The sequence below is a fragment of the Sminthopsis crassicaudata genome, chromosome 3, assembly GCF_048593235.1.
Source record: "Sminthopsis crassicaudata isolate SCR6 chromosome 3, ASM4859323v1, whole genome shotgun sequence".
Taxonomy (NCBI): Eukaryota; Metazoa; Chordata; class Mammalia; order Dasyuromorphia; family Dasyuridae; genus Sminthopsis; species Sminthopsis crassicaudata.
Genome location: NC_133619.1, coordinates 3,097,522 through 3,119,052, shown reverse-complemented (window position 1 = coordinate 3,119,052; position 21,531 = coordinate 3,097,522). Strand labels below are relative to the sequence as shown.

The following is a 21,531-nucleotide window of genomic DNA, read 5'->3' as shown; positions in this document are numbered from 1 at the left end:
ACTGCTACAACTATCACCAGCACCACGGTTACTGCTACTACTATCACCAGCACCACGGTTACTGCTACTACTATCACCAGCACCACGGTTACTTCTACTACTATCACCAGCACCATGGTTACTGCTACTACTATCACCAGCACCATGGTTACTACTGCTACTATCACCAGCACCATGGTTACTACTGCTACTATCACCACCACCATGGTCACTGCTACAACTATCACCAGCACCATGGTTACTACTACTATCACCAGCACCATGGTTACTGCTACTACTATCACCAGCACCATGGTCACTGCTACTACTATCACCACCACCGTGGTTACTGCTACAACTATCACCAGCATCATGGTTACTACTACTACTATCACCAGCACCATGGTTACTACTACTACTATCACCAGCACCATGGTTACTGCTACTACTATCACCAGCACCATGGTTACTGCTACTACTATCACCACCACCGTGGTTACTGCTACAACTATCACCAGCATCATGGTTACTGCTACTACTATCACCAGCACCATGGTTACTACTACTACTATCACCAGCACCATGGTTACTACTACTACTGCTCCCACTGCCACTACTCCTCTCACCAACGCCATTCCTACCACTGCACTTCCGCCAACTCAAGAGGCGGCACTGCCGCAGGGGAGCCACGCTCAGGATTCAGGCTCTGAGTCTGGCCCCATCGCTGCTTCCCCCCGCGGCCCGGCACATAACCCCTTGGTTATCGCGGCCCCGCCTCCCCCCTCTGCCTCTGAGACCCACTGCTGGCGCCCTTCAGTGCGACTTGGGCTAATGGCCTATGTTACTATGCTATATTACGATGTTCCTACGTCATGTTAGCAACCCATGTTACGGTAGCAACTTTGGTCCGAAGCCAAGTCCAGAGACAGAGAGAGGGAGGGAGGGAGGGAGAAGAAGGAGAGAAGAGAGAGAGGGATAGAGACAGATAGAAAGAGACAGAGAGAGAAGATACTCTGGTAAACAACAGGGAAGGGAGACCAAAATAATTTAGGACCGTCTGTGAATGTAATGTGTTAGGAGCCTTGGGAGCCGGGCGCTCAGGTTGGGGTGGGCGAACTATGAATCAGAAGATTGAGGAGACCAGTGTCATAAGTGGAAACTAATCCCAAAGTGGGACAAAGAGGTAAGCCAAAAGCAAAGGCCCCTACCCTCCTCCTTGGTGTGGATCGTGGCCTGGATCTTGTTGTGGTCCTCCACAAGGTTGTGCAGATTGACCGATTGCTGTGGAGTTCAAAGTTAAAAGGTCAACTCTAGAGGGTCAGGATTCTCCCACTGCCTGTTTCTGCTCTCTGGGCGATTCAAAGGCAGCCTCTGCTGAGGAATCAAACATTCTGTTCCCTCCTTTGGCCCGGTGTCCCCAGCACCATCACCACCCAAGCCCCGGCCCTCTCCATTCTGCCTCCTCCTCCGCCATCCTGTTCTCTCGCCCCCTCTGGAATCCCTGGTTTCCGGGACAAACTACTGCTGTCCCAGACTCCTTCACTTCCCTTTCACCTTCTTTCACCACAAAGTCGGCTGTCTTTGGAAAGCACCTCACAGCACCGTGACCTTACCCAGGCTTCCCCCCCATCTGGCTTCTCGTTTCTGCTCCTACTGCCGTTGAAGTCCCATAATCCCACACCTGCAAACGCTGTAGTTTTTGATCACTATCTCATGGACTCAGCTGGCTCTGGAGGAGAAATTGCGGCCGGTGCCGGCCCCCCCCAATCCAACTCACTTGCACATGCAGGCATCGCCTCCCCGGCATCATGGTCCAATGGTCCACAGCCCTTTGTGCTTTCTAGCCCCTGCCACGCCTCCATCCCATCGGGCGGTCCCTTTGGTCTCGCCAAACTCTCAGACCCTCCACAGCACTCATCTCAGCCCTCCTCTTCTCAGCCCTTCACGGCTCGCCCGATTCCTTTCCTCTGGAGGAGGACTCCATCCTCTCCTCTCCTAAGCAAACCTCCTTTGAAGGCTCCATATTCTGCCTGACAGCTCACATCCAATCCCCATCCAAAGCTCCCCGGCAGCAGCACCCAGCCTCCCTTTGCTCCAGCTTCTAACAGAGGGGATCCTTCTCCTTCTTTTGGACAAGATGGACCCCCTGGGCTCTTTGACCCCCTCCAGCTTCCCTCAGTAGGGAGGTTCCTTTCTTCTCCCCCTCCACATTGCCTTCTTTTCTCTCTCTGGCTCCTTTTTGGTGCCCACAACCACGTTGGTCTCCCACAATCACAGAAAGAAAAAGACAGAGACAAAAGCAGCAGACACTGCAGCGGCCCTGCCCTTGTCTTCAGCTCTCGCACTGTCCCTCATCCCCCTCTCCCAACATTCATGTAGTTTCACCTCTTCCATCATCACCTTCCTGAGGACAGGGGGCACAACCTCATTTTTTCCTTTGTAGCCCCAGAGATAGCCCAAAGTCTGGCATGCAACGGGTGCCCAATAAGTTCCACTTGCTTGCCCCCTCCCCCTCATCTTTCTCTGAATTCTAGTCCCACAATGCCCCAGCTCTCTGGTCATCTCTGACTGACTGTCCCGTCAGCATCTCCAACTCCCAATGTCTAACACAGGATTCGCTATATTTTGGTCCAAACTCTCCCCTCCTCTGACCATCCTTCACTTTTCTGCTGAAGAAAACCTGGGCTTTGAGAGTCATTCTTTACTCCAGCTCCACTTCCAGTCAGTTCCCAAGCTTTGTCCCCTCTTCATCCTTGACATCTTCTATATAAATCCCTTTCCCCCTCCCCATCCACACTCCCAGCTCAATCTCCTACTTCCTCTTGCCTGGACTATTCTAGTAATTGTCTCATTGAGCTTCCAGCTCTCCGAACCTTTCTCTGCTCAACAGTTACGTCCATCACATCATATTTGGAGAGCTGAATTTGGGTCCTCTCAGTGAATTTATGTCCCAGTATTCCCTGTGCAATACTGAGACTGGCCCCCTTAGGGAAACGCAAGACTGAACACAAAAGAGAATTTTGGCTTGGTTTAATCCCTCTGTTTAGTCCATGCCCAGGACAGGCAGAATCACTTTATAAGTGGCCTTTTCTCCATAATGTCCATTTGATCCTGAGGAAGCATTTCCCCTAGAAACAAATCCACAAGAATGTGTCACCCAGGACTCTTCTCCCCTTTATTCATCTGCAATGCTGCAGAAATCCCATAGATTAGCCTGTAAAATGTTATAATTATAGTAATGAGACCTCCTATCGATTTAGTGCTTGTGTGTCAACACAGTCCTTTCTTTCTTCTCCAGATTGAGAGGGGCCGGAAGCCAGAGCCTGTAGCTGGGGAAGGGGCTTTCGAAGTGGAGGGACGGAACTGGGAAGTTAAGAAAGAGACAGAGAGGGAGGGCCCGTGGGTATAAAAAAGGGGTAGACGAGCCAGAGCAGGCCAAGGCCCAGAGGTGAGCCTGGGTGTGTGAGGTTGTCTGGATCTGGCTTTGGGGACGCGGAAGGCCCGTCCAGTCCTTTCTGAGCTTGGCTATGCCTACTTGAGTCTCAAATATAGATCAGGTCCGGCTGTGCCAGAGAAATGCAGGTGCTCGCAGGTCTGGTGAGCCGGGCAGACCCATCCTCCTGCCAAGCAATCATTGCCCATCAGTCAAATCTGGCAACTGGGTTCGTCCCGCTTGTGAGAGTCTGTTCAATCTAATTCAACTCAACAAATATTTGCTTCTCAGCCTTGGAGTCACAAAGGTAGAGTTTCAGGAAATGCTGATCGATTTGCTGTTATAATAGCATAGTAAAGGGATTAAACTCGAGTTACCGGGCTCAATGATTGATTCCAGGACTAATTTTTAATCATGTTTTTTTTTCAACGTTTCCTCCTTCTCTGGAGGAGAGAGAGACTCAGGGTTCACTAAGAGAACAGCGGCTAAGTAACCTAACTTAAAAGTACAGCCTGAAAAAAACTTCAAGCCTCCATATTTAAAGTTCTCTTGGCCAGGGATGCTTCAGAACAGCATTTCACAAAGTGTTTGTAAATCATAAAAAAGAAGAAAATGCCTTGTGTTGCCTTGTACCTTCCCTTCCCCCCCCCCACACACACACTCCCTCACCATTATATGCTGGCCCCTACTAGAAATAAGCTACTTAAGAGTCAGGGAATGGCGCTCTCTTTGTATTGTTTCTCCAGCACAATACCTGGCAGATGTTAAGCTCTTAATTAATGTATCATCTCTATCTCTATCTCTCTCAGTCAAATCCATCTATAGCAATCTGTAATGACAAAGGAAGGATGGGCTGAGCAGCTGATACAGAGGCTGAGGAAGAGCACAATGGCATAGAATGGAACTTCCTTGCCCCCAATCTGGAGCATGATACAACTGGCTCCATCCTGCTGGTCATGGGATAGATTGCCATTCTGCTAGCCAAGGGGTATAGGAAAGATTGTGCCCGTCCCCGGGGTTGGGGTCGGGGGAAACGGCACGACATATTTACACTTCTCTTCTTGCTATATATGTGAAGTAAATATTCTTTTATAAAAACTGGTCAATGTTACTGGGTAAAATGAACCTGAGGAATTAGCTGACGAAGACTAGCAACGGCAAGAACACCCAGACTGATGGCTTGCACTAATAACAGAGAGAAAGTCTTGCCCAACCTCTCGGGAGAACCCCTAGAACTCTGATGGGGAAGATAAGCCATCTGTCTTTGGAAGAAAGTATTCGTTGGAGAGAGGGGCACACACAGAGAAAAAGACAAACAGAGACAGATGGAGAGAGAAACTGAGACAGAGAAACAGAGACAGAGACAGACAGAGATGATAGATGATAGAAAGAGAGAGAAAGGGAGAGGGAGAGAGAGAGAAAGGAAGGAAGGAAGGAAGGAAGGAAGGAAGGAAGGAAGGAAGGAAGGAAGGAAGGAAGGAAGGAAGGAAGGAACGAAGAGAAAGAAAGAGAGAAAGAAAGAAAGAGAGGAATGAAGGAAGAAGGAAAGAAAGAAAGAAAGAAAGAAAGAAAGAAAGAAAGAAAGAAAGAAAGAAAGAAAGAAAGAAAGAAAGAAAGAAAGAAAGAAAGAAAGAAAGAAAGAAAGAGAGAGCAGGAGGGAGGGAGGAAAGAAGAAAAGATAGATGATAGATAGATGCATAGATACATAGATACATAGATAGATAGACAGACAGACAGACAGACAGACAGACAGACAGACAGACAGATAGCTGGATGACTGGATGGATGATAGGTACTCATTCTAATGGAGAAGACAGCATATGGAAGGGAGTGGGGACCAGAGAAGGATATTTTGGTTTGGAAAATTCCAGGGAGAGTGAGTGGAGCCAGCGGGGAGGTGGTGGCCACACCCCTTCCAAGAGCAATGCCAGTCTTAATGGGATTGTTATGGTTCTAGACCTGGGGGGAGGTGAGGTCAAGAGGAAAATAGGCTCCAGAAGGAAGCAGTGCTTGACAGAGGCGCCTTACAGAACCCAGGCTTTCAGCTATCTTTGAGTCTAGGGCCAGCTCCAACAACGAGGCTCTTCCTCCAACCCAGCAAGATGCTCTTACCCAGGCTCTGCTTCCAGCCTCCAAGTGAGCAGGAAGCCAGCAGCCCCCCCCCCCTTGGGAAAGCTCAGGGGGTTGGAAAGATTTTCCTGCCTGGACTTTTCCCCCGCCACTGGGTCACATCTAGGGCCGACGGCTTGGCCCAAAGGGCTCAGGCCTCTTGACAGCCTGGCAGCCTGCTGCCCAGCCTTTGCACTCTGCAGAGCTCAGAAAGGAGAGGGGAGGACGGGGGGGGGGGGGGGGGGGGGGGGGGGAGGGGGGGGGGGAGCTTACCTGCCGGAGATCGTAGACACTTAAGACAATGGAGATGACGGTCAGAATGATGATGGCTACAGAATATTCGATATACCCTTGAGACAGCCACAGAGTCAGAGTGAATGCTTGGAACACATAAAACGGGTTCAGAACCTGCCGGGGAGAGACACTGTCAGGCAGAAAGTCCCTTCTGCGCTGCTCGGGCACCAGGGGTTGGGCAGACAGCAGGGGCATCTTCTTTAATTAAAAAGGGTGAGCCTTAGTGCCGTGCGCTGCCCCTCGGCCTGCAAGGCCCAGGGCCCGGTCTGGGTCTGGATTTGGGTGTTATTCATTGTACTGAATACGGGGCTAAGGATAAAGAAGGTTTGCTGGTGATTCCCACACCACTGTAGGGCACTCGCCAGGACGGTCTAGCTCTGCCCACAGAGGTCTGACTCGGGAGTCACAGGGGGAGTCACGGCCGTAGTTCAGCCCTCTGCCCTGAGCTGAGATTCCCTGCACACCGGGCGTGGATTCTACTCTCTTGATGCGCTCTCTTGTTGCTGTGTGATTTGTGACTGACTCTCCACGAGTCCATTGTGGGCCAAAGATGCGGCGTGGTTTGCCGCGTCCTTCTCCAGATTCTTTTAGAGATGAGGAAGCTGAGGCTAGCTCAGGGTCCCTTAGCTAGGAAATGTCTGAGGCTTTCAGCCCCCGACGCTCTCTGTGTTTGGTGCCTCCTAACTGCTCCTGCCGCGATCTAAGCTCTTAATCTGCCCCTTCTGGGCTCAAGAAGCCCCGATGACGCCCAACTGGTCAAAGAGACCGGACACAGTGGTAGGAAAGCGTTCTCGGCGGGGGTGCCAGGGAACTCTTTGCATGGGGAGCTCCATGCTGGCAAGGACACATGAACTCGCCCCCGGCTCAGGCAGTCCTGCCCTAGCTCCCCCCGCCACCATCAGAGCCGATGAAACTTCTGAGGTCCCATCTTGATCCTGTGAGATCTGCATCCTTCACTGATGAGAGCTGCTCCCCCTCAGCATGAACCTGCATTACCGGCAAACTCTCCACCAAGGGGAACTCAAAGCTCCAGGATCTCTCCCCTTCTTCTCATGTATCTTTATCCCTTCTGTACCATAAACTAGCTCATTGTCTGCTTTCACCTGCTTGACTCACAAGTGACAGCACTGTGCCATTTTTTATGTTTTTATGGTAAATTCTGCAAGGATGCTGATCCTATTGTGTGTTCAGGAATACTCGATGGTATATTGGGGGAAAATCTTCAGAGGGAAGAGCAGCATGATACAATGCATTATGGTCACACTTTGTGCTAGAGCACCTTTTATTTGGGGGGTTTATTACAGGGGTTAAGTGGCTGGCTTGTGGGCCCAGACAGCTAGTAAGTGTTTCTTAAGTGTTCAGTGTCTAAGGCTAGATTGAGCTGTCTGGCTTCCAGTTGTTTGTTTTATTTTATTTTTTGGTATAGAGGAACTTTTACAAATCCATATTTACCTCACTTGCCTTCTGAGCCATATCTGAAGAAAAAGGGTTAGATTTTCTTTATTGCATGAGACTGCAAGAAACTTGGGTGTTCGGCCAGAAGACCTGGATTCAAATCCTGGCTATTTCTCTTACTATCTGTGTGACTTTGGGTACATTATTTAAGGAGAGTAGGGAGGAGGGCAACTTCCGCATCTTTAAAATAAGTTGGTCCCTTCTCTAGGCCTCTAATCTTCTGGATTTAACGGACCAGTGCCCAGAAAGCTAATGCAGATTGCCAGGGAGCCCTCCTTACAAGCCGGGCCTGGCCTTTATAATCCAAAAATGCAGCTTCAAGGGAAGGTTCCCAGTTCAGGCCCTTTGAAGTCACAGTAGAATTTACTACAGAAGACTGCTAGCTAACTGCTTTGGCTGGAAGAGCTTGAAACAAGGAGGGAAACTGATTTTAAAAAAATAATTGGGAGGGGATCAGATTACCTGTTTAATGAGTAGCTTCCAAATAGGTTGAATTTCAACTTCAATGGCATTCGGTCCACATATGAACCTCCTGAAAGACATTGGTCATTCATAAAGGCCAGGAAAGGAGGCATCTTCCCTCTTTCAACTCAACTCTCAGTTCATAGTAGCAACTTTTCGTTCATTCTTTTCTTCAACTCATTGTTTGGTTTCATTGTTTGTTTAAATAATCATGAAAATTTCCCCCCCCCCCCCCGCCCCATCTCCTTCCAAAAGCATGAATTCGCTCCCAGTTAATTCAGGATGAATTTTCTCTCAGTTATTTCACTTAACATATATGTATTTCATTGAACATGCTTAATATATATTGGATTACTTGCTGTCTAGGGGAGGGAGTGGAGGGAAAGGAGAAAGAAAAATTTGGAATACAAAATTTTGCAAGAATGAATGTTGAAAACTATCTTTGCATGTATTTTTAAAATAAAAAGCTATTATTTAAAAAAATAAAATATATATTTTACAAATATATACATGTGCTTTTCTGCTTATATTGATTCTCCCATCTTAAGGGTATTTTACCATAGAAGTACTACTGAAATTCATTTCCTACCCTGGTCCTGAATTATCAATCCCCAATTATTTGGGGACCTGGGTCCCCAAAGGCCATGAATGTAGATCACAAGTTTGGGTAGATTATATGCAAGTGGAAAGACTTCAGATGCGGTTCTCAAAATATACCCAGGCTACTGTGACAAGACCTTGGATAAGAATATGTTTGAAAAGGTAAATCAATCATAGGTTGAAAAAAGCATGATAAATTCATGGGCCATGTCATCCCAGAAAGCAAAAAGGGATGGGGGGGGGTTATGTTTCTGCAGTGACAGGATCAGAAAATGGGAAGAGAAGACAAAAACTGAATCCCATCGTTTTCAGATGATCAATAAATATTCATTTAAATGTTGGCACTTTAAATCAGAGATCTTTATGCAATGATCAGTTCATTGGTAAACTCTTACAGGAGCTGATCTCCACCAATACTACTCTTTAATCAGTGTATATAAAAATACTTTCTTCAATAAGTGAGCTCAGAAGTCCTGGGCTTGTCAAGCATCAAATCATATTATAAAAATGAAGCTGACCATAGTTCAACAGAGAGGAAATGATTGGTTCCAGATAAAGGCTCATTTTCAAATCAGTTATCTATATGCAGATAGATCATTGGCAACAAAGAGCAAAGGTCAGTATCAATCACCAATTAGAAATTGTCACTAAATGGGAAGAAGACACTGTGAGGAAGGAATTTCACAGATTTCAATGTGACAACTAAACAATCTGGAAGTGGGAAGGGGGAGAGAGAGAGAGGGGGAGGGAGGGAGGGAGGGAGAGAGAGAGAACAGAGAGAGACAGAGAGAGAGAGACAGAGAGAGAGAGAGACAGAGAGAGAGAGAGACAGAGACAGAGACAGAGAGAGACAGAGAGAGAGAGAGAGAGAGAGAGAGAGAGAGAGAGAGAGAGAGAGAGAGACAGAGAGAGAGACAGAGAGAGAGAGAGAGAGAGACAGAGACAGAGAGAGACAGAGAGAGACAGAGACAGAGAGAGACAGAGAGAGAGACAGAGACAGAGAGAGAGAGACAGAGAGAGAGACAGACAGACAGACAGACAAAGACAGAGAGATGGAGACAGAGAGAAACAGACAGAGAGACAGAAGGACAGGGACAATGAAGAGAAATGGGGGAAGAGAGACAGAAACAAAGACAGAGAGAGAAGGAGGAAGGGAGATAGACACAGAGAGAGAGAGATGTTTTTAAAAAGGACTATCTTAAAAGAACTCCTCTAACTTTTATCTTGAAAAGCAACATCTTAAAGAGAATTCTTAAGTGACTTTGGTTGCTATTCAAAGAGAAATGAATAGTGGGACTATGTATCCACAATAGATAAAAAAAAAAACCAGCCTTTGGAATCATGATTGAAAATTACTTTGACTGTGATCATGCTCACAGATGATAGGTATTTTTAAATTTTTTCTAGAAAATGTATTTGCTTTTAATAATATTGCTTTATGAATCATGTTGGAACAGAAAAATCAGAGCAAAAGTGAAAAACCATGGGAGAGATTAAAAAAAAACACAAAAAAAGAAGTGAACATAGCACATATTGGTTTACATTCAGTCTCCTTAATTCTTTTTTTGGATGAAGACGGCACTTTCTGTCCAAAGTCTGTTGGGGTTGTCATGGATCATCGAACCACTGAGAAGAGCCACGTCTCTCATAGTTGATCATTGCACATTCTAGCCATTATTGTGTACAATGTATTCCTGGTTCTGCTTGTTTTGCTCAGGATCATTTCATGTAAAACCAGGTCATTCTAAAATCAGTTTCATCATTTTTTATAAAACAATAATATTCCATTACCTTTAAGTACCAATGTTAAGTACCTGCTTACAAGGTGCTAAGTCACTGATGGATCTGACCCTACAAGGAGATGTTATGGGCCAGAATTTGAAACAAGTGAGTGGAATTGAGGAGACAATGATTAAATCTAATTTAGCATTGATTTAATCCTACAACAAATAATGGTCTCCTAGTGATGAAGTGATTGGCGTGTGCTCAGTGGGCAGCATATAAGCAAGAGGCTCTCAGGGCCAGGGAGGACTTTGGGAAAACTTCTCAGGAGATTCAGAGTGAAGATTCATTCCCACTTCAACCTTTGTGCTGGCTGGAGACATTGGACAAGAGCTCTCGGGAACCACAGAGAGAGATAGGCCTCTAAGAAAGCTCACCCAGCCCAAGAAAAGATCCAGGACTTTGAAGAACACAATAAAGGATCTGGACTTTAAGTCCTGGTTGCATTTTGAGATTATTGCACTGAACTGAAACTAAGGCTGCCTCCAGAAGCCCTCCAAGAAATCTGCCCCAAGAGAACGATTACATTTTAGAGAAACAGAGCACTACATACCACAGCTTGTTCGGCCATTCCCCAGTTGAGGGTATCTACTCATTTCCAATTCTTCGCCACCACAAAAAGAGGCTACAAACATTTTTTGTGCTTGTGGGTCTTTTTCCCTCCTTCATTATTTCTTTGGGATGCAGACCCAGTAATGACACTGCTGTCAAATTGCTCTCCAGAATGATTAAGTCATTTCACAACTCCACCAACAATGCATTAGTTTTCCCACCTCCCCTTCCACATTTATCATTATCTTTTCCTGTCATCTTAGCCAATCTGACAGGGTGAGGTGGTACCTCCGAATTGTTTTCATTTGCATTTCTCTAATCAAAAGAGATTTGGGCACTTTTCACATAACTATAGATGGCTTTAATTTAAATTATCTGTTCCTATACTTTGACCATTTCTGATAGGTATTTAAAAAAAAAAAATATATATATATATATATATATATGTCTTTATTTTATTTTGTTATGACTTAACCCCAATTTAAACTCATCCTCTTCAAAACATATATCGTTGTCATTCCCCTTACTTCCCCAAGCATCCGCTTCCTTCCAATATCCCTATTTATGTTGAAGCCTCCTCCTTCCTTGCCCAAATGGGGGCTGAAGTCATGAGGGCTGTCTTTTACTCTACCTTCTCCCTCAAAACCCCTCAAAATGCAATACTTTAGTCTCTGTCTCATTGCCTGATAAATATGTCTGGAGGAGGACAGCCCCTCTGAATGTCTCACCTCCAGTTATCGTTGAGCAGAGAGAGGATAAGACAGAAAATGAAAGACCAAGGCCAAAGGCCAAGACAGCCAAGGAGGAGCAGTCTGGTGCCCACCTCTAGGGGAAGGAGGGAGGGTTCTTCAGGATGCCCTACCTGATCTCTTGTTCTTCCTTCCTCAGTCCAGATCCAAACGTGTGATGGATGTCGGAGCAGGAGTTACTATCCTCCAGAAGTCTGTGGTGTCCACAAGAACACAGGTCAGCTGCTGGCAGCACCATGCTGCTCTAACCAGCCCCCCGGCCACCCCCCCTGTTAGGATTACTAAGTGAGAACTGAGGTTGTCTGGACAGTTACAAGGTGAGAACTCAGGTTGACTTGATAGAGGGGGCAAGCTCATTGGCTGGGGTGGTTCTTCCCAGAAGCCCTTGCATTATCCCACGCCCATTCTCTGGGAGAATAAAAGAGAGGACTCTCAGAGAAAGAAGAAGACTCTCTGCATTACATCAGGCCTGACGGGGCTCTCTGCAGGAAGGGAAGTCACTTCTAAGGACAAGAGTTAACAGCAACTGCCTGGAGACAACGGTTCACTACAGGAAGAAGAATCTGTCTGAGAGATTTGAGTAGACACAGCAGATCTCTTCCCAGAGAGCGATCCAGCAGCTTCTGGAGACGACAGCTCGCTACATTTGGCGTCCACACGTGGGGCAAGGACTTTTGCTTATCCTGACAAGAGGAGCTAGACCAGACCTTCGCAATTTGGCGCCCGAACAGGGACAGACACGGTCCTGATTCCAGTGGAAAAGCTTCCGATCTAGATCTCAGTTTCTCTGACCCAGAACCGTGAGTAACGAGGAAACTTTGTTAAAGATTAGTGAGCGTGCTAATAGATAAATAAGGAACTTAACTTGTTAAGGGCTAAACCAGGAATCTCTTATAGTGAAATGGGGCAAACACCTTCTGTTCAAGGAAAATGTTTAGAGAGCATCATCAAGGTTATGAAAAGCCAAGGCTTGATTATAATTTTAGAGGAGATTACTGAACTTTTAAGAACTGTGAAGGTCATATGTCCTTCTTTTTCTCTGGAAGAAGAATTGGATCCAGATGAGTGGAAATTAGTAGGAGAGCAATTAGGTGAACACTACAATTGTCTTTGTGACATTTTACCCTTTGGTTCCAGACCAAACTCAGTTTCCAAAGATACAATTCATACCTACAATTTAATCCAAATGGCTTTAAAAAATGTTATTCTAAAGGAAGAGATGAAGGAGCAAAATGGGGAAGTGTCAACTAAACTAGGTGAAAAGGATGAATCAGATAACAATGAAGTTAAGTACAATTCTGAGCAACAGGAGCACCTCCCATCTCCTCCCTCAATTAACCCTTCATGGGTGGAGCAAGAAGGAGGAGAGGAAGAGGCAGAAACACAAACAGAATTGCCTGTGAAGCAGCCTAAGCCTATGACAAGATTAGAAAAAGCATTGGTTAAAGCTAAGAGAGAAGGACAGGATATAAGTGATTTTATACATGCATATCCTGTGATTGAAGAGATTGACTCTGTAGGTAAAAAAAGGAGAAGATATGCACCTTTAGATTTGAATAAAATTAAGGATTTGAAAAAAGGTTGTACCCTTTATGGGGCTACATCAGCTTATGTCAAAATGTTACTAGATGGTTTGTCTTATGAAGTCCTAACCCCGAATGATTGGAAATCCATAGCAAGGACATGTCTGGAACCTGGAGAAAATTTATTATGGCTTGCGGAATTTCATGGATTATGTAAAATTCAAGTCAGATGCAATTTGGAAATAGGAGTTAACACACAATTCACTTTTGAGCACTTAGCTGGTGAAGGTCAGTATGGAGAGAATTCGGAACAGATTAATTATACCATGACAATATATGAACAAATTGCTAAGGCTGCAATAAAAGCTTGGGGTGTCCTTCCTGGACAGAAAGATCGTGGAGAGGCTTTCACTAAAATACAGCAAGGTCCCAATGAACCTTTTGCAGATTTTGTGGGACGTTTGCAAACTGCTGTCAAAAGAACTATTGGAGAAAATTCAGCTACAGAAATAATGACCAGACATTTGGCTAAGGAAAATGCCAATGAGATTTGCAAAAGAATTATATGGAGATTAGACAAAGATGCTCCTTTAGAGGAGATCATAAGACGCTGTGCTACAGTGGGAACAAATGCTTTTTACACCCGGACAATGATGAATGTGGAAAGACAGGGTCCCTCCTGGCAAGGGACTTCTAGAGAAACTCGGCGATGTTTTCAATGTGGAAAAATTGGGCATCTAAGAGCTCAGTGTAGATATGGAGATACAGTGAGAAGACAGGGTGAGAGAAGACCTAAAACCCCATGTCCAAAATGCAACAGAGGACTCCATTGGGCATCAGAGTGTAGAATAATTCAGGGAAATGGGATGAGGGGCCCAGGTCCAGGGCCCCAGGCAAAAAAGACTTGGGGCATGATGGCAGCTGATGTTACACCCAAAGAACCTTTAGAAGGCCAGGACTCTGATTTAATCAATCAGCAGAGAAGCAATCACATGGCAGAAAGGGATTACCCAATCAGTCAACCAAAAGGCAATCAGATTGCAAAAATGGATTACACTTGGGGAGAATACAGGCCTTTTAAACCAACAGGGCTGTGCCCAGTGCAAACAACTCCAATGTAATTGTCAGATGATGAGAAGAGATTTAGAAAGTGGTAAATAGAAGGAAATTAGATAGGTTAACTGCCTGGGAGAGAGGGTTTGCTTGTATTTCTTCAGCAGGAGAAGGAATCAGATGGGTGCCAACGAGTCATATTCGCCTTGTCTATTAGAGAGAGACAGAAAAAGAGAAAGACCTCAAAATAAAGGAGAAGATCTAAGAAACATCTGACACTGAAAGAGCATGGATAATAAGAAGACTGTTAAAGAACTTTAAAACCAGCAGGAATCATTGGACTTCCTCACACAAGATGAGACTAATGGACAATGGACTTATGGACATTTATAAATTTTCAATTTATGATTATGTTATATACTTCTAGCATGTGTTATGTTACTATGTTACTATATGCTTATGTAATTTATGTAATTATCTGTAATACTTCCCATATTGATGGATTTATGTTTCAAGGTCATTTATGTAATTATCTGTAATACTTCCCATATTGATGGATTTATGTTTCAAGGTCATGACTGTCCTATGTTCTAAATCAAAAGAAAGGGGGAGATGTTAGGATTACTAAGTGAGAACTGAGGTTGTCTGGACAGTTACAAGGTGAGAACTCAGGTTGACTTGATAGAGGGGGCAAGCTCATTGGCTGGGGTGGTTCTTCCCAGAAGCCCTTGCATTATCCCACGCCCATTCTCTGGGAGAATAAAAGAGAGGACTCTCAGAGAAAGAAGAAGACTCTCTGCATTACATCAGGCCTGACGGGGCTCTCTGCAGGAAGGGAAGTCACTTCTAAGGACAAGAGTTAACAGCAACTGCCTGGAGACAACGGTTCACTACAGGAAGAAGAATCTGTCTGAGAGATTTGAGTAGAAGACACAGCAGATCTCTTCCCAGAGAGCGATCCAGCAGCTTCTGGAGACGACAGCTCATAACACCCCCCCGCCCCTCCCGGGGCTTTTCTAAGTTACAACAGACTTACCCAACTTTTTGGAATCGTTCTTCCACGTTGTCCCAAATATACCTGATTTTCTGCACCTGGATACACCGCACCTGTAAAAGCCAAGGGGAGAAGGACACAGTGGAAAGGGGACATGGGTTCGAGTGGCTCTAGTCCTAGTCATCCACGATCCATTTTCCCCTTAGGCTGCGGTTTCCTCGTATGCTGACTGAGAGGGAAACAGGACGAATGCAGGGTCCCTTCCACTTCTCTCCTCTCACCTGTGTACCCCCATTCTGCTTTATCATCTACTGACGGTTCACAAACCTTTCATTGTTCCCATAGCAGAGATGATGAAACCGAGTCTCGCAGAGGCTATTGTCCAGCTAGGGAGAGTCACACCAGGCTTCAGGATCTTTCTTTGATTCCGGGTGGCGCACTAGCCACTCCCCCCTCCTGCCTGTGCGCCCGTGGGCATAGCTGCCACCCCCAGACCAGGAAGAGTCTCATTCTCAAGGCCACTTACTTTCAGCTCTGGCTTCAGCACGGCTCTGTTTATGACCGAATGGCGATCCGCAACAATCATCGCTCCCGACTTGGGGTTTATGGGGTTCTTCAGGACAGACAAGTACAGGCAGATCACTTTCTTCCTCGTGTATTTCTGAAATTCATCCTAGAGAAAGACCGCCCGACTCAGCCAGTCCCCCGGTGCTCCTCGGATGCGGTGGGGGCCTGCAGGGGGCCGGACCCCCGTCTGACCGCACACCTACTGCGCGGAGGGCCCTGAGCGCAGATCTCAGCCTGGCTGCTGCGCATACCCAGGAAACTAAGGCTTCACGGTCTCTTTAAATGTGCTAAAAAGGCAGATTGTAAACCCTGGCTTCTATTAAAATACTAGTTTACACTAAAATCGGCTTCCGATCTCGTGTCTTGATTCAATCTCATTCAGTGCGACACAGATTACTGTTCGCTGAAGAGCTGCTCACCAGCCAGGCAGAGTGTGAGACTTTTCCATAAAAGAGGAAAAGCTAATTGTCTCCCACCCCCTTCTACTTATTATAACCTCAAACGAGCTCCAGGGTGATGGGAAAGTATTCTCTCCATTTCCCAGATGAAAAAACTGAGGTTCAAAAAAGTCTAAAGGACTCTCCGAGGTTGCCATGGAATTGGTTTGGTGAGAACCACAAGAAAAGGCCGCGTCTCGGACTCCAAAGATCGCCATGTTGAAATCCCCCCCAACATTGCTTCATCAAAGCCTCAGTTTTCTCATCTGTCAAATGGAGGAGGTCATGGTGAAAAAACTTTGGAAATTTACCCCTCAGGTTTAGCAGTGTGAGACTCCGAGCAAGCCAGAATCCTGGCGGGCTGGGCCCAGGGAGGATAAATGCGCCTTTCATGGCTCACGGCGAGGAAGCTCAAGAGAGTTTTTCCCAAAGAATGGAAGCTCCTTGGAGCAGGAATTGTTTCATTTCTACCTGTTTCCTTGCACAGTGCCTGGCACATAGTAGGTGCTTACTCAATGCTTTAGCCACGCTGCTCCTTCCAGCACAGTTGGAGGGTGGCGGGGGAGGGGAGGCAGTGGGCAGTGCCACTGGACTTGCTGCCCCTGTGGGTAAGTAGCAGAGCTGGAGCTCAAATATGGGACTGGCCCCGCAGGCAGTCCTTTTCCCACAGTCCCCTTCTGGCCTGGAAAGTCAAGAGGGGAAGGGAGAGGACACAGTAGCAGCTACTCCCCTCCCCTCCATGAAAACCCAAGGTGGTCCGGGGAAGATTTCCCTGAGGAGGAAGCTGGGAGAGAGGGGGAGCGGGGGAGCTGGAAGGAATCACAGTCTCCTCTTCTCTTTTCTCTTCTGGTAAACTGAGACCTTTTAAGTGCAGAAGGCCAGTGTCCCCGCAAACCTGAGAATGTACCTCAGGCTAATCCTAGGATGCCATTCCCCAGGGAGCCCCCAAAGCCCCACAAGGAGCCTGGTTTCAGCATCTGTTGCCACGAAGAGGGAAACCCACCGTGGTCCGAAGCAGCACCACGTCGGCTTCTTGCAAGGGACAGGGCACGCAGTGTGCCCACACGTTCCACTGTGGGCGCCAGTAGAAAAGGAGGCTCAGGAGGCCCAAGGACAGGATGGAGCCCAGCAGGCAAAGGACTCTCCGCAGGGCCTGGGTCTGGTAGCCAAACACCTCCTGGGAGCAAACGAAAAGCCCTGGTTAGCCTTGCTCGAGACAGTTCTGGCCGAGGGGCCGGGGCAGGGGCCCAGCCAGGGCTGGTTTCGGCTCTCCCGGCCCAGACTGCGCACTCCTTCTCTCCCCCTGGCATAAGGACCAGAACGAGACGGGGCTGGAGGGAGCCGGAGAGCCAGACCGGAGCAGGAAGAGGGAGGGATGGGGAGCAGGGGAGGCCAGCTGTCACACTCTGACCGCATGCTCACTCGAGGTGACCCCGGCCGGGGGCACATGGTGTTTGCTCAAATTCCAAGAAAATGGGACAAGAAACACGTTATGTAATACCAGCTTCCCTCCGATTCGGCAGTGTGGCCGGCCTGGGCAAGTTGGACTACATCATCCCACGGATCACGTAGCACATGATCGGCACTTGCTTATTGAGAGGGATGGATGGATCCAAAAAGTTCCTGAGTTCCTCGTTGCCAGGAGAATCAGGCACAAAATCCCCCATTTGGCTTCCAAAGTCCTTCAGTCTTCCTCTGGCCGATCATCCTCAGAGGCTCCTCCTGGGTCCCCTGCCCACCCTCTCCCACCGACGGGCCGGGGTCTCTCCATCCTGATAAAACTCTCTTGTTTCTTCCCTCCCTCTCTCCTGCCCTTTGCAACTAAACTCAGAAGAGGCCACAGGTGCTCTCCCCCCACTGCCTTCTTAAGCCTTCCAGCTTGGCTTCCCGCCTCATCACGCCACTGAAATTGCCTTCTCCGCAGTTTCCAAGGATCGTGTAGCTATTAAACTAATGACCTTTAATTAATTCTCATTCTCTTGCTCACTCTGCAATCTTTGTCACTATGGATCACTCCCTTCTTCCTGCCGCTCTCTTCCCTCTGGGTTTTTGGGATGTTCTCCCTCCTGGTTCTCCTCCTCCATCTCTGCCTAAATACACTCCAGTGACCTCCTGTGGTCTCCAGGTCAAATATAAAATTCTCTGTTTTGCCTTTAAAGCCCTTCATAACTCAGCCCCCTCTTACCTTTCCAAGGTTTTTTATACTTTATTTTGATCCAGTGACACTCTGTCTCAGCTCCAGAAATTTTCTCTGGCTGTCCTCCATACCTGGAATACTCCCCTCCTCTTTTCTGACTAATAACATCCATGGCCTCCTTTAAGTGCCAGCTAAAGTTTCACCATCCACCGAGAGCCTTTCCCGATCCCTCTTACTTCTAGTGCATTCCCTCTGTGAATTATTTCCTCTTCATATACACTGTGATTTTTATTTCTTTCTCCCATTCTTGAGGGGAGAGACTGTCTCTTGCCTCTTTTTCTAACTCAGAATTTAGCCTGGAGCATATAGTACTATACATAGGACTTAAAATTGAGGATCATCCTTTGACTTTTTATGTTTAAGTTTTGGGGGAGTCACATTGATAACACGTAAATATCTCCTCTCAAAATGAATCCATTGTGAGTCCTCTAAGTAATTTGATCTGTAGCCTAACTTACATAATTCTGATTGTGAAAATAAGAAAAATAAGGATGCATGGGACAGGGGGATGCTGCTCTCCCCTCCTTTCTCCCCCCCCCCCCATTCTGGGGAATCAAAGCAGGAGGAATATCAAGGGAATTGTGGGGACTGAGGGAGCCACACTGATTCATTCCATCTTGTCTCATTTCTGTGCTAGCTAAAGTTCCCTTTCTTTTCAAATACGGGTCTTGTCCGATTTTTGTCTTGTGAGAAAACTTTATTCAGCTATGGGAATGAGCGAAAACTTGATTGTATAAATTGAATCTAGCCCTATGTGGCTGGAAAGCTAGACCCCCTCTAACTTCTACTTAGAGAATCGTAACTAAGGGCCTCAGTTCTGCTGACCAGAAACCCAGGCAGATTCCAAGACTGAGGCAAGATTTCCCAGAATCGCCCATCTCAAGCAATCCATATGCCTTATTTGAAAATTAACCACATACTGGTCGATCCAGAACTGATTTCTTGCTCCTTTGATTGCATGTTAACACTTGGGGGAGTGGAAAATCACTTTTTCTGCTGTCAGGAAATACATTTGTTTGTTCAGACTCTGATCAAAAATCAAATTACCTAATCTCATATTCTGGGTTATACCTTGTTAAGTGTATTCTTTTAATGTATAAAAATCTGTCTCTTCCCGTATTCAGGGTCCAGACCTAAACTGAAGAGAAGGCCTTATCCCAATCTGTTATGTAATTGGCTTTCATTGCTTAATAAATCAAAAAAGTTTTGAAGGTCAAACCTCTGTTTTTGTAGCCATTCCATCACTGAATCAAAGAATCAACCTATCACACCAATATTATTCCATGATTGTTAAACATAGGGCCTAAAAGTATCTTAAGAATTGGTATTGAAGGGGATACAGAGCCAAGACAGTAGATTAAAATCAGGGCTTCTTTCTTCCAAATTTCCCTCTACACAAAGTTAAAATAAAGCCTCAAAATGAATTCTGAAGTATCAGGATCAACAATAGATCTGGGTTAAACAATCACCCCACCCAAAATAACTTAGAAAATCAGCAGAAAATGTCTGTTTCACAGCGGTTTCCACAGAGTAGAATTCAGTTCAATGCCAGCAGCAGATCTTGGGAGTAACGATCTTCAGTGGCAGCTTCTCATATCAAAATACAAACTCAGAAAACAGCAATGTTCAACATCTATATGCAAAGCCTCAAAGAAAAATATGAATTGGTTTCAGGCTCCAAAAAAGAATCCATGGCTAAACCTACAAGAGGATTTTAAAAGTCAAATAAGAATTGTGGAAGAAAAATTGGGGGAAAGAGATGAGAGATGGAAAGATGAGAGAGATGGAAGAATATCATGAAAAATAAGAGACAAGGGCAGCTAGGTGGTTCAGTGGATAGAGCACTAGCTCTGAAGACAGGAGGACCTGAGTTCAAATCTGGTCTCAGAAGTTAACACTTGTTAGCTGTATGAGCCTCCTGGGCAAATCACTTAACCCCAATTGACTCAACCAAAAAAAAAAAAAAAGTCAACATCTTGGTAAAGGAAACACACACACACACACACACACACACACACACACACACACACACACACACAATGCTAAAAGAAAAAACACCTGAAAACACAGAATTGACCAAATGGTAAAAGGCACAAAAATTCATTGAACAAAAGAATTTCTTAAAAAGTAGAATTGGCCAAATGAAAAAGGAGATACACAAGCTCACTGAAGAAAACAATCCCTTAAAAATCAGAATTGGGGAGGGAGAACCAAAATTGTGGAGTAAAGGCAGGAACTTGCCCAACCTCTCCCCCAAACTTCTCCAAATTCCTTTAAATAATGACTTTAAACAAATTTTAGAGTACCAGAACACCCAAAAAGACACAGTAGAACATTTTCCAGATGAAGACAACTTCGAAGATCAGCAAAAAGGATCTGTGGAACCAGAGTGGGAACCAGTGTGCAGTCCCTGTAGGAAATGCCAGCACACCCAGGGTAAAGTAGGAATGAGTTTAGGAACTTTTGAATCAACATTAGTACTGGTGGTTTCTAGACCTCTCAGCTCAGAGACACCAAAGAACTTGGAAGGTCAGCAGGAAAGGTCTGTGACAACAAGGGGGGAGTCCAGGGCACAATCCTAGTGCAGGCTATATGCCAGCACAGCCCCAACCAAGGCCCCAGACAGTGCAAGCTAAGGAAGACTCTGCTTTAGCACACTAGATCTTACATTTACAGGGGGTGGGGACAGTCCTAACAATTCCAGGGCAAAAAAAAGAAGGCTTGTTGACTGGTCCTTAGAAGGAGCTGTGAAAACAGCTTGGGACAGTGCACCTTCCCTGGAAACAGAGCCCTACTTTAACAAAGAGTTAAAAGCCAAGTATTAGCCTGGGGAAATGAGCAGGCAACAAAAAACATTTCTAGCCATAGAAAATTACTATGATATCAAGGAAGATCAAAATACACAATCAGAAGATGATAACAAAGTCAAAGCTCCTACATCCAAAGCCTCCAAGAAATGGGACTTGGAAATCAAGTACGAGAGACAGAGGAAAAATTAGGGGAAAAAACTATAAATTGACCAAGGAGGCTCAAAAGCTTACTGAGGAAAATAATTCCTTAAAAATTAGAATTGAGCAAAAGACTTTATGAGAAATCAAGATACAATAAAACAAAACCAAAAAAAAAAAAAATGAAAAATGGGGGGGGGGGGGAGGAGAGGGAATGTGAAATATCTCATTGGAAAAACAATTGACCTGGAAAATAAGTCCATGAAAAATCATTTTAAAATTATCGGTCTACCTGAAAGTCATGATCAAAAAAAAAAGAGCCTGGACATCATCTTTCAAAAAATTATCAAAGAAAACTGTCCTAATATTCCAGAGCCAAAAGTAAAAAAGAAATTGA

At 45.8% G+C, this 21,531-nt stretch overlaps 1 protein-coding gene across 3 annotated transcripts in view; it reads right to left on the bottom strand.

Moving 5' to 3' along the window:
* The window catches only part of ATP13A5 (ATPase 13A5), a 104,064-nt gene that overhangs the window by 61,910 nt on the left and 20,623 nt on the right, over positions 1-21,531 (bottom strand). For all 3 annotated transcript variants that reach the window (XM_074297835.1, XM_074297833.1, XM_074297834.1), the window contains exons 2-8: positions 16,993-17,166; positions 15,512-15,658; positions 15,028-15,098; positions 11,529-11,609; positions 7,733-7,802; positions 5,795-5,929; positions 1,188-1,260 (exon numbers count right to left, since the gene is read on the bottom strand). In XM_074297835.1, coding sequence (XP_074153936.1) covers positions 1,188-1,260; positions 5,795-5,929; positions 7,733-7,802; positions 11,529-11,609; positions 15,028-15,098; positions 15,512-15,658; positions 16,993-17,166 — 751 coding nt within the window. The remainder of the gene's footprint in view (positions 1-1,187; positions 1,261-5,794; positions 5,930-7,732; positions 7,803-11,528; positions 11,610-15,027; positions 15,099-15,511; positions 15,659-16,992; positions 17,167-21,531) is intronic.